The sequence below is a fragment of the Perognathus longimembris genome, chromosome 5 (genome assembly GCF_023159225.1).
Source record: "Perognathus longimembris pacificus isolate PPM17 chromosome 5, ASM2315922v1, whole genome shotgun sequence".
NCBI classification, from domain to species: Eukaryota; Metazoa; Chordata; class Mammalia; order Rodentia; family Heteromyidae; genus Perognathus; species Perognathus longimembris.
Window position 1 is genome coordinate 53,475,018 of NC_063165.1, and position 11,511 is coordinate 53,486,528.

The 11,511-nt window shown below is 52.8% G+C and overlaps 1 protein-coding gene across 1 annotated transcript; it reads left to right on the plus strand.

Moving 5' to 3' along the window:
* The first annotated feature begins 472 nt into the window (after positions 1-472).
* On the plus strand, positions 473-2,116 carry Cpn2 (carboxypeptidase N subunit 2). The gene has a single exon (XM_048345997.1). The coding sequence runs from the start codon at positions 473-475 to the stop codon at positions 2,114-2,116; it is 1,644 nt and encodes a 547-aa protein (XP_048201954.1).
* Positions 2,117-11,511: the final 9,395 nt, after the last annotated feature.

Here is an 11,511-nt window from a genome sequence, read left to right on the forward strand (position 1 = left end):
AATTCCACACTACCACATCTCCTTTGATTCTTCCCTGATCTTTTGTCTCTATTCCATTCTCTAAACTGGAAAGAATATGGAAAGATCCAAAAGACCTGGGTCTTGGTGCTGCCATGGTCACTAACTTTCTGGGCTTCTGGATAAGCTATATAATACCTCTGCTTTTAGGAGGTGATAACTTGACCTCAGCTCCTTGCAAGGCTGTGGTGAGGTGATGTAAACATTCTGCTAGAAACAAAAGCTGGAGCTGGAGGGTCAGCCCCAGCTGCCTGTGAATGCCTGCCTCACATATCCCTCTCTAGCACCACAAAAACAAACAGAAAGAACCCACAACTGTTGTCTGAACTGTGGCCTTCCTGAGCCAGTGGATCCTTGACGGTCTGGTCCTATCTCCAGGACGGCCGCCAGTATGTGTGCCATGCCGCCCTTGGCAAAGGTATCCTTTCTGTTCTCTCTCCCTCCCTTCTAGAAGATGCTCCCTGGAGCTTGGTGGGGCTGGGCCTCCCTCCTGTTCCTGGTCAGGTCTGCCCAGCCCTGTCCTGTGAGCTGTGACTGCTTCAGCCATGAGGTGTTTTGCTCCGATGAGCAGCTGGCTGCCATCCCTCCAGACATCCCACTGAACACCATCAGCCTTGTCTTCGTGGAGACCGCATTCACCTCTGTGGGAACCAGGGCCTTCAGCAGTAGCCCCAGGCTGACCAAGGTGGTTTTCCTCAACACGCAGCTCCACCACTTGGGCTCAGATGCCTTTGGGGGGCTGCCCAGGCTGCAGGACCTGGAAGTCACAGGCAGTGCCTTCTCTAACCTCAGCGCTGATATCTTTTCCAATCTAACCTCGCTTGCCAAGTTGACCCTCAACTTTAACCTGCTGGAGGCTCTGCCTGAGGACCTCTTCCTCCACGTGGCTGCCCTGGAGTCCCTGCAGCTGCAGGGGAACCGCCTCCAGACCCTGCCTGAGAGGCTCTTCCAGCCCCTGAGGGGTCTGAAGACCCTCAACCTGGCACAGAACCACCTGGTCCGGCTCCCCAAGGAGCTGCTGCACCCCCTCTCTAGCCTGCAGACCCTGAAGCTGAGCAACAACGCGCTCTCCCACCTCCATGAAGATGCATTCAGCCAGCTACACGAGCTGCAGGAGCTCTTCCTGGACAGCAACGGCATCTCAGAGCTGTCCCCACTCCTGTTTTCTCAACTCTTCTGCCTGGAAAAGCTCTGGCTACAGCGCAACGCCATCAGCCACCTGCCGCCCTCTGTCTTCTCCTCACTGGCAAACCTGACTTTTCTGAACCTGCAGGGCAATATCCTGCGCACGCTGCCTGCTGGTCTGTTTGCCCCGACCCCGGGCCTGGTTGGCTTGTCCTTGTCACACAATCAGCTGCAGACGATTGCTGAAGGGACCTTTGCCAACCTGTCCAGCCTCACCTCCCTCACTCTCTCTCACAACGCCATTGCCCACCTCCCCGCAGGGGCCTTCCAAGGCCTTGGGAAGTTGGCCAGGCTCTACCTGGGCAGCAACAACCTGACGTCCCTGCCTGCAGCCCTCTTCCAGGACCTGTCCCAGCTCAAGCTGCTCAGCCTGTCCTGGAACCAGCTGACCACACTTCCAGTGGGCATCTTTGACACCAACTATGACCTCTTCAACCTGGCGCTGTATGGCAACCCCTGGCAGTGTGACTGTCATCTGGCTTACCTCTCCAGCTGGCTGCACCAGTACAGTGACAAGCTCTTCAACACCCACACCTACTGTGCGGGCCCTTCCTACCTCAAGGGCCAGATGGTGCCTGCCCTGAAGGAGGAGCATCTGGTGTGTCCTGTCCCCCCGGGCCGCCCAGGTATCCAGGCCCTGGAGCTTGATGACAGGGAGCTGGGGGGAAGCTGGGATCTGGCAGTGGATGAAAGGGCAAGACACAGCCGCTGTACCTATAGCAACCCTGAGGGCACCGTGGTGCTCGGCTGTGACGAGGCCCAGTGTCGCTGGCTGAGCATCCAACTGTCCCCTCTGCAGGGCATGGGCTCCCCGGCCATGAAGTATAACTCCAGTCGGGTGTGGGACTTGAGGTCAAGCTGCGGCTCTGTGAGGGTCACCGTGACTATTGAGACCGGGCCAGCAGGACCCTAGTTACAGGGCAGATGGAGTGGGGAACCAGGGCAGGGGACTTCTGGGGCTGACCAGGCGATGGGTTTGGCACAGGAGGCTGAGTCTCTGAAGCTTTGTCTGTGCTCATGCGAGAGACAGGGCCCCTTCTCTAAGGTGAGAGGTGGGGAGTCAGACCTGCTACCCAAGCATCTCCCCCTCCTCTTCGTCCTGCAGCATGCTTTCTCAAAGTCTGAAGCCTACAAGCCTGCACTATGGTCTGCAGAATAAAGCACCACAACCCCCAATCCTGTGTTCTTCTCTTCTTTAATCCCAGCCCCCTTCTGCTCTGCTCTGGACATGCAGCCCTGAGCTACACTCCCTCCCCGCCCCCCTGCCCCATCATTCCAGTCACCTGCCGAGCCAGCTGGCAGTGAACGGGAATCCTGACTGAGGGCAGCGAGGATTAAGGAAAAGGAAAAATAAGGCAAGAGAAAAAAGACAAGAGACAAAGATGGGGTATGGGAGGTCTGCAGCCGCAAGGTTGAAACTCAAGACTGCAGCCATGTTTATTCTTAACTTCCAGCTTATATGCAGTTTGAAAACCAGGAAACAGCATAGACTTAAAATTCCAGAACACAAAAAGGCTTGGAGTTAGCAATACCCGATGATAGCTAAGACAGGATGAGGTTGGTTGACATAAGAATGGACTCCAGAGCAATATCTGATGGTAGCTAACACAGGATGAGGTTGGTTAACATAAGAATGGACTCATGGCAGACATAGTAAAGCATTTCCGATTTTCCATTAAGCCATGTCCTTGTATGTCCTTGAAAACACAGCCAGAGGTCAGGAAGAATTTGGCTGCTAGCTCGGCTCCCAACACAGTCACATCAAGTAGAGGCCACCTGTGGACACCCAGTTCAAAAAACAAATGTCCCTCCCTCCCGCCCTCCCTTTCTCCTTTTCTTGCAGTACTATTGAATTGGAGACTTAAATTTACAAGGCAGACTCTCACCACTTGAGCTATGCCTCCAGCCCATTTTTGTGCTTTCAAGGAAGGGTCTATATCTGAGCTGGCCTGGGCTCTGGTCCTCCTAGTTGTGCTGCCTGTCATCAGAGGTGTGTGTGTGTGTGTGTGTGTGTGTGTGTGTGTGTGTGGTGTGTGTGGTGCATGCCCTAGTACTGTGGCTTGAACTCAGGGCCTTTTGCTTTTGCTTGGCTTTTCCTGTTCAAGGCTAATACTTTATCACTTAAACCACATTTCCACTTTCCACAAATTTTATTTTTAATGGAGAGAGAGAGGGAGGATGAGGAAGAAATAGACAGAGAGGCAGAGACGGATGAGAAGCAGAGGTAGGCAGAAGGGGCAGGGCGGGCTGGCTCTGCAGGAGGGGGAAAAGCCTGACTGCCTGGCTGTCATGAGAGGAGGGTCCAGAGGGCAGATGGCTCTGCCTGTTCTGCTCAGTGTGTAGGAAGGTCACCCAAGGAGAAAGGGAAATGGCCCAGGGCAGGGCACAGTACAGGCTGGCTGGTGGGCTGGGGTGGGTCTCTTTGGCTCTTGGCATTCTTTCTCTTAGCATAGGACTCCATGGGCCACTCATCCTCTAGGGTTCCTCCCTGGCTCCCAGGATACCCCTGCAGACACACGCCCACAGCATGGCCTACCAAGGGGCCTCCTGTCCCCCTTCCCCAGTGACCTCTCACATGCCTGCCACCCCTCCGCACCAGTGACTCCACAGCTCCATCTTGGGCTCAGTAGCTCTCAGCTTCAGGTAAGCCTCAGCCTGCTTGGTAGGCCACGCTTTATCATTGATCTTACCCCATGCCTGTCCACACCAAGCTCTGTCCCCAACGCCTCCCAGATTCCCATCCAGCACACTGACAAGCCCAGGGACCAGAGAACATTCCAGTCCCTTCTCTTCTCCTGGCCAACTAGTCAGCAAGTAAAGGCTCCAGCTTTTATGTGTCTTTCTCCATCCCCATCCTCCACTTCCTGGGACTGTGTGGCCTCTGGTATGGTGTCCCAGCTGTGGTGTGGAATGGCAAGGGGGGAGGGGAGATCATTGGCCCCATGTCCAGCAGCCCTTGGGAGCTTAGGGTCTCAAGAGAGATCCCACAAAAGTGCATGGGAAGCAGATGCAAAGCACAAAGAGGTCTGTGTGTGCAAGCCCCCAGGAGGCCAGGCCTGGCTTGCACAAGAGCCTCTGGCAAGGCTGCAGTTGATCTGAGTGGGGTGTGCAAGATGGCTGGACATACTCAAGTGGGAAAGAGTCAGGGCTGTGGGACTGGGGGGGGGGGCAGGCTACAAGAGCAAGAGAGAGAGAGAGAGAGAGAGAGAGAGAGGCAGGCTGGGAGCTGAGGGCAGCGGGCATGTGCAGGGCCTCTGGTGTACAGGAGGGATCTGCACCTTTATGGAGGATGCCACAGGCAGTCCGTGTAGGCGAGGGTGAGTTCTGGCCTGTGCTTCAGGCAGTAGCTCCTGATGAGTTCTAGGAGCAAGAGGCAGGGAAAGGAGCCAGAGCGGGTGCCTGACTTGAGATGAGAGCCAGGAGGACGAGGGAGGCTAAGGAAACAGAAGCCACAGGTTCTAGCAGTGACACAGTGAAGACACAGGCGGGCCCAGGGACCTAGCCATGAATGACAGGGATGCAGTTGAAAACAGCGGAGGCCTCACTTTCCTTCCATTAGTGCTGCACAAAGGAAAAGACCAAGGATGCCAGGCAGTGTAGAGCGGCCCCTCCCGTCAGGTATGAAGTCCGCCACTGGTGGAAAGATACCTGTGGGACACACCTGGATCAGAAAGAAGTCAACTAGCTGGCCCCGCCTGTTTCTCAGTCCTGGGGCCATGTGTGGCTAAGATGGTGTCTGACGCTGAACCAAGAGGCGGTTCTGTGTGCTGTGACGAGAAATCTGGCCGCCTCTAGGATTGGTACCCGGCTCTTCCACCCTTACGGACAGCTCATGCCTCCCCTTACAGTCCCTAGATAGGTGCATGTACACCCCTCCCCTTCCTGCCGATCTGATTGGCTCTTGTGCCTTATATAAGTTACATTTGTTCCCCTCAATAAATGAGATCTTGCGCTGACTTGTCTCCCAGACGCGTCTGATTGTCCTCCGGTGAGGGAGGGCTGGGTGCGGGTGGTCTGCCTATCCTTCCTTTCTTGGCTGTCCGGTAGGGGCGTGCCTTCCCCATCTCTCCCGCAGGTCAGGGGATGGGGGGGGGCTAACCCCGACAGATACCACCCAGCACCAGGAGGGGCTAAGTCACTCTCCACCGAAGGGAACTGCTGAGCCCTGCAGGGCCCGGCCACCCTGTGTCCATCGGAAGTAGTAAAGGGACAGCACAGAGGGAAGACATTCCTCTCAATTTTGCTTTTACTTCCAAGAGTGACTGCAGTTGGTGTTGGTGTTCACATCTGTAATCCTAGTTGCTCAGGAGACTGAGATTGTGATTGGTGCCTGTAGTTCCAGCTACTCAGGAGGTTGAGATAAGATCAGTTGAGCCCAGTAGAGCATTACTTTTGAATAGAAAATCTTGAGGATAGTGTCCAAGTCCTGAGTTCAACCCTCAGGACACACACACACACACACACACACACACACACACACACACACACACAAATAGGTCCCCTCAAATGTAATTGTTTATTGTTGTATTACTGTTCAGCCCCATGCCCTACGATGTTGCACTCAATGACAGATCACATATACATGGCATGGTGGTCTCACAAGAGTATAGCAGAGATGAACAATCTCATGGCCCAGTGCTCTCCTAAGGATAGACAACAGAAGTCTGTTGGTGGTGATGCCAATATAAACATATGTACTGTACTGGTAGTCATAGAAATGCATAGCATTTATAATTATGGACAAGATTTAAGACGATCATGATAATGAATGCTATGTATTTTCTATACTAGACTTTTCAATCATTATTATTGAGTATATTCTTTTTAAAGTAAAGAACATGAAACAGCATGCTATTAGGCCACAGTAGCCAAATACAAAAAGAAAGTTTACAAAGAGAAAGAAGATGTGTAAGGCTTGAACTTGGGGCCTCTCACTTTCACTTGGCTTTTTCAGTCAAAGCCATTTCTCTACAATTTGAACCACACCTCCACTTCTGACTTTTTGGTGGTTAATTGGAGATGAGTTTCACAGACTTTTCTGCCCAAGCTGGCTTTGAACCTTGATTCTCAGATTACAGCCTTCTGAATAGCTGGGATTACAGCTGTGAGCCACTAGTGCCAAGCAATTTATTTTTCTATGCCATTATTGGGATTGGAACTCAGGACTTCACATTCTCTCTTGTTTTGTTTTACTCAAGGTGGGCATTCTACCATTTGAGCCACATGAGTTCTACTTGTTCTACTTGCTCTACTTACTACTACATCTCTTGATTATATCCCAGGATGTGGGGAATGGTGGACCTATCCAACTAGGTTCACTTAGATACAAGTCTAAAAGGGTCCTATAATGACACTGGCAAAATCACCCAATGATGACATTAGCATAAGATATTCTTTTCACTTCAAGAGACACAAGCTTGCATTCTGGGGAAGTATGGGTATAGGTTAGGTTGGGATGGGTTAGAAAAGTACTGGCCATTTGCTTTTCCTCCCCTAACTGGCTAGTGTCTAGGACAGTGGGTGTGAACACTGCTAATTATCTATCAAGATCACATTCCTTAAAAAAAAAAAAAAAGAACACAGCAATAAGTTGAAATTGCTTTAAAGAGGGGAGGTAAGAGAGAGTGGAGAGGGTGAGGTTTACAGGGTACATTTTATATACACATATGGAAATATCATAATGAAACCCCTTGTACAATTAGTCTATGCTATCAAAATCTTAAGTTTGTGTTCTTTGAGAGGACTGGAAATGCAATTTACAAGCTATTTCTATACTAACAAGTGTATATTGGAAGATTGGAGGGTGCTATCAAATATTTTTTCTTTGTTTTGGGCTTGCTTCTTGCAGGTTTGCTTCTGTTAGCTTTTCCAGTTGCAAGCCTGCCTGGGCTCCATCCTGGCCTCAGAATGCCCCCTGGCGGCCACAGGAGGAGCGGCTTACAATGCTGAGAGGCTTCCCCACTTCCCCTGGTGGCCATAGGTGGAACTGCTTTTCACAATGGCCTGCAGACCAGTGCAGTTGATGGAGCTGCCCCAGCCTTGGTCTTAACCAAAATGCCAGATCCACTCAGTGCCTGCACACAGAAAAGCCGTGGTTAGCACTGGTGAGTTGAAGGGCATTCCACATGGTCCCAATGATGCTGAGTGTCCTGCACCATACTGCCTTGTCCCTGCCTCTCATCGCTTAGGCCTCCACAGTAGTGTGGGGCAAATCGGGGGGGGGGGGCAATAACTTAGAGGCCACTACTGGCATGGAGCCTGGTGGGTACATGTGTGCAGGGGTCCAGGGTCCAGCATGCATGTGCATTCTGGGAAGACTGATCTCTTCAGAATTACCTGGAGTTGTTCGGTGTGTTGACGATTCTCAGGCCCTAGTTTACAAGATAAAGCCCAAACAAGAAGTGACATCCCTGAAAGCCTTCCCGTGCTCCTGTTAGTGGGTACAAGCCCTGCAGCAGGCCTCCTGCTACTCTTATACAGACCCACCCCTCTTGGATTAGACCTAAGAGCAGTGTCTAATCTGGGTACCAAACGGCCCAGTCAAATTGAAAGTAACTATGGCCGTTAGGAAACCTGGTTTGTGGCTTTGGGTCTGCCTCATGTTTGCTCTGTGACTGAGCAAACGATTTCCTTTCTCCAGGTCTCATAATCTTCATCCGTTACCAGAGGCTGGAAGCTTTGAGCATTGGTGTTCTCTTTAGGGAGCCATTTGGAGGGTCTTACCTGATCTCCTTGACTTCCAAAGCATACTATATATCTCCGGCAGCTCCCCATCGCCCCTCTCAGCCTGGAGGTGGCTGGTACCTCCCCAGAGAGTGGCCAGCCAGGTTCTGAACTCTTAGACTCTAGAGGGCAGCTAAACTGTCCCTGGCCACAGGTGTGAGTACCATCTCAGCCATGGACCCTGGCTCGTAAGAGAATTCTCTACAACCTCCCTGCCCATTGCTCACACTGGCAACAGTGAGCTTGCTCCCTCCTGGTGCAGCCCAGTGCTCCCCAGCAGCGGAGCCCTAAGCAAGTGGACTTCCCTGTCTCTACCTCAGCCTTTCAGACATGTCAACAGCCTTCAGCCCCCACAACCAAGTGCTCCACCCCCAATCAAAACCTCCAGAAGACATTTTACCTTAGAGTCACCTCTCATAACTCATGTCAGCTTCAGTTCCTCTGTGTCCTAGCCCTGGAATCTATGTGTGTGTGGAGGGGGGCGTGTCTTGAAGGGTGAGCTTCTTACAGGGCTGGGGCTCCTGCCCAGTGGCTTTCTGGCAGGAAAGAGAGCAATTCTCCCTAACACTGTTGCCTGGCAGTCCTAACCCATCAGTAATTCCAATTTCTTTCTCAGAATTCTGTGGTTGGCCCACCAGTGTCATTTAGTGGCAAGCCTCTAGGATGGGTTTTCCCAACATTGTAGAGGATGGCTATACCTTTAAGACCTGGGACTGCTGGCTGCTAGCCACTTCCACCTTCTCCCTGGGTCTGGAACCTCCCCCGCCCTCCGTCTGCAAGTCGTAATGGCACCGGGGACTGGTCCTGGGGAGACTGTGTCTCCCCCTCTGCGGGAAGTTTTGTGACATCACCGTGATGGATGTGCTCACCAGCCTATCGTTAGCACCTGGTCAGTCCCTCCTCCTCCCTCATCATTACTGTTATATAAACCCCTCCCCTGAATAAAACTTTTGGAAGTCAGTAGTCCATCAGACGGCTCCCCGAAATCTCCGTGTCCAGTGTCTGCTCTTAAACGTAAGGATGGCTTGGGACAGGGGGGTTTCGATGGCCCTACTCCATCTCAGCTTAGTCTCAACTGGGATATGCTCTGCCTTCCCGCTGGCAGAAGTAGTGCGCAGAGCCGAGTGTCCCCCCACAATTTATGTAGTCCGACACACATGGCCTTCCCAGATTCTCTTTGTCAAGCTGGATGTCTCAGAAGTCTCGGGCACTGTAAGATCAGTGTTCATGGAGGCAATTATTGCTCCAGCACAGGTATCCTGTACTAAAGGAGGAGCATTAACATTCTTGCTAAGCTGAAAGAAAAGTGGTACACTATCTGGCTAAGGCCTTCTAAGCAGATGACTGCTCATCTGGAGGCCGGATATTTTCAGGGTTTCTAGAGCTTTCTCTTTGGGAGGTAGGTCACTAAGGGGCTCTGCCATCATCTTACCTACTGCAGAGGAAGCGTGGCCTTCAGAGAAACAGCATGAATCAGGAGACTGTGCAATGACATTGTGTGGTAGAGAAGCTGTCGTGACTACCACCGATGTTGCTGTCCTGCCCAAGGGACCAGGGTGCAAAGTAGCCTTGGTGTATTTGGTTGAGAGATGTCGGGCTATACTGATTGTGGGGGACAGCCCTACACGCTTCTCCCACCCAAAGGAGGCCAGACGTGTCCCGATTGGGGCTAAGACGAGATGGGGTCGAGCCAGGAAAACCACCAGTCCCAAAATCTCCCTTACGTTTAAGAGCAGACACTGGACACGGAGATTTCGGGGAGCCGTCTGATGGACTTCCGCCTTCTGTTTATTCAGAGGGAGGGCAATAGCATTTATTACAGTGATGACGGCGGGAAGGGGAGGGACTTGGATTGCCTAACTAGGTACTAGCGATTGGCTGACAAACTGCTCATCATAGTGATGTCACCGAACTTCCTCTATGGGCGGAGATCATGGCCCATAGAACCGCCTCTGTAGGGAATGGTTATACCTTTAAGACCTGGGGCTGCTTGGCTGCTAGCTACTCCCACCTCCTTCTGGGTCCGGAACCGGAAGGAGTAGTTCTGGACCAGCCCCGCGTCCCATCTCGGTCTTGAGTCCACGTGTCTGCCTCCAAGATGGCGCCACCCAGGGCCCAGGGGTGGTTCTATTGGGGTATGACATCAGCCCGTGGGGGAGGTCCTATGGCGCCACTCTTGGACGGACATGCTCATTAGCCTATCGTTAGCACCTGGTCAGTCCCTCTCCTTCCCTCGTCATTACTGCTATAAGTCTGTTAGCCCCTCCCTTGAATAAACAGAATGCCCTTTAAGCTTCTCCGAGAGCCCATGAGCCCCGTGTCTTCCTTGGCAGGTATGGGGGGAGGGAGGGCATTCTTGCAACCACATGCTGACCGAGGCTATCCGTGACCCTTGTTCCTGCACTACTTCCTACTGGCCAGAGGATATGCATTGAGAGCGATAGAGGAACACATAAGGGAATGAAAGGCTTGGTCTCTCCACAAGGGAGAGGATAGACTTAGCCCAGCAACTGGCGGCCCAACGCGGGGCAGGATGCCCACAGGAAGCAAAGTCCGGAGCTATCGGTAGCCCTTGGGAATTTGGAGTGGGTTCTCTGGGGCGTGTGGTTCCCCCAGGTCAGCAAAGACGATGGGGCAGACTCTATTCGTGTTCCAAAAGACCAGGTTGGACTTTTGGGATATTCAGGCCAAGGGCCGAGGGATTTCTGCTGCCCGGGGTGATGGGCGTGTGTGCCAGCCCCGGACGCATGGCTTTGCAGGTCTCCCGGCGCCGAGCGGGGCGGGGCAGTGCAGCTTTGCACGTCCCACGGGAGGCGCGGCAGAGGAGCGCAAAAGGTGACGGCAGCAGCTCGAAAAACAGTTGCTGCCGTCTGGGCCGGGACCCCCTTCCCCCCCTCCCCCCCCCAGGATTCCCAGGTCCTGATTTGTGAGCAGCTTGGGGCACGGCGGGTGTGGAGGCGGCGAGGGGCGCAGAGCGCCTGGAGCAAAGGGTTTTGGGGCTGGATCTGCCTTTGTGCAGGCTCCCTCCCCCCTTTTCCGCTTCTGAGGCCTGGCGGCGGGTGGCTCCGCATGCACGGTTCTAGGGCTGGCCCGTCACTCTCCCTACCCCTAAAACCGGCCCCAAATTTATTGGCTTGGACTATACTTGTTGAAAAAAGAGACAGGGTCCTAGACTTTTGCTATCAATGCTTGATAAGTCGGGATGACCTCCCCCTGCCCCCACCCCTGCTGGTGGGCATGTTGGATTCATCCGGGCTGGGCGGGGACTCGAGGCTGGGAGACTCCTTGCAACTTCACAACAAAGGCGTCCTGCTGTGACCCTGCAGTCTGTCCTATCGTTTAGCTCTGTTAAACTTTCCCGTGTAGCTTGTAGGCAGAGTTACAGCAAGAAAAAGCCCCAGGTCTCCAACTCAAATGTGTTATTTGGGGGACAAGCAAAGGGTTCTAATACAGCAGTAAGTGATTTGACTGTATTTTCTAATACTACCCATTGAGAGGCACTAAAAATTTTCTTGAGTTGTTCTTGATGGTTGGAAAGTTTGTCTGATGTGATTTGATTCCTGTGCTATTCTTGCAATTTGGAGA

Coding starts and splice junctions, on each gene's coding strand:
- Cpn2 (XM_048345997.1), top strand. CDS start 473: ATGCTCCCTGGAGCTTGGTGGGGCTGGGCCTCCCTCCTGTTCCTGGTC.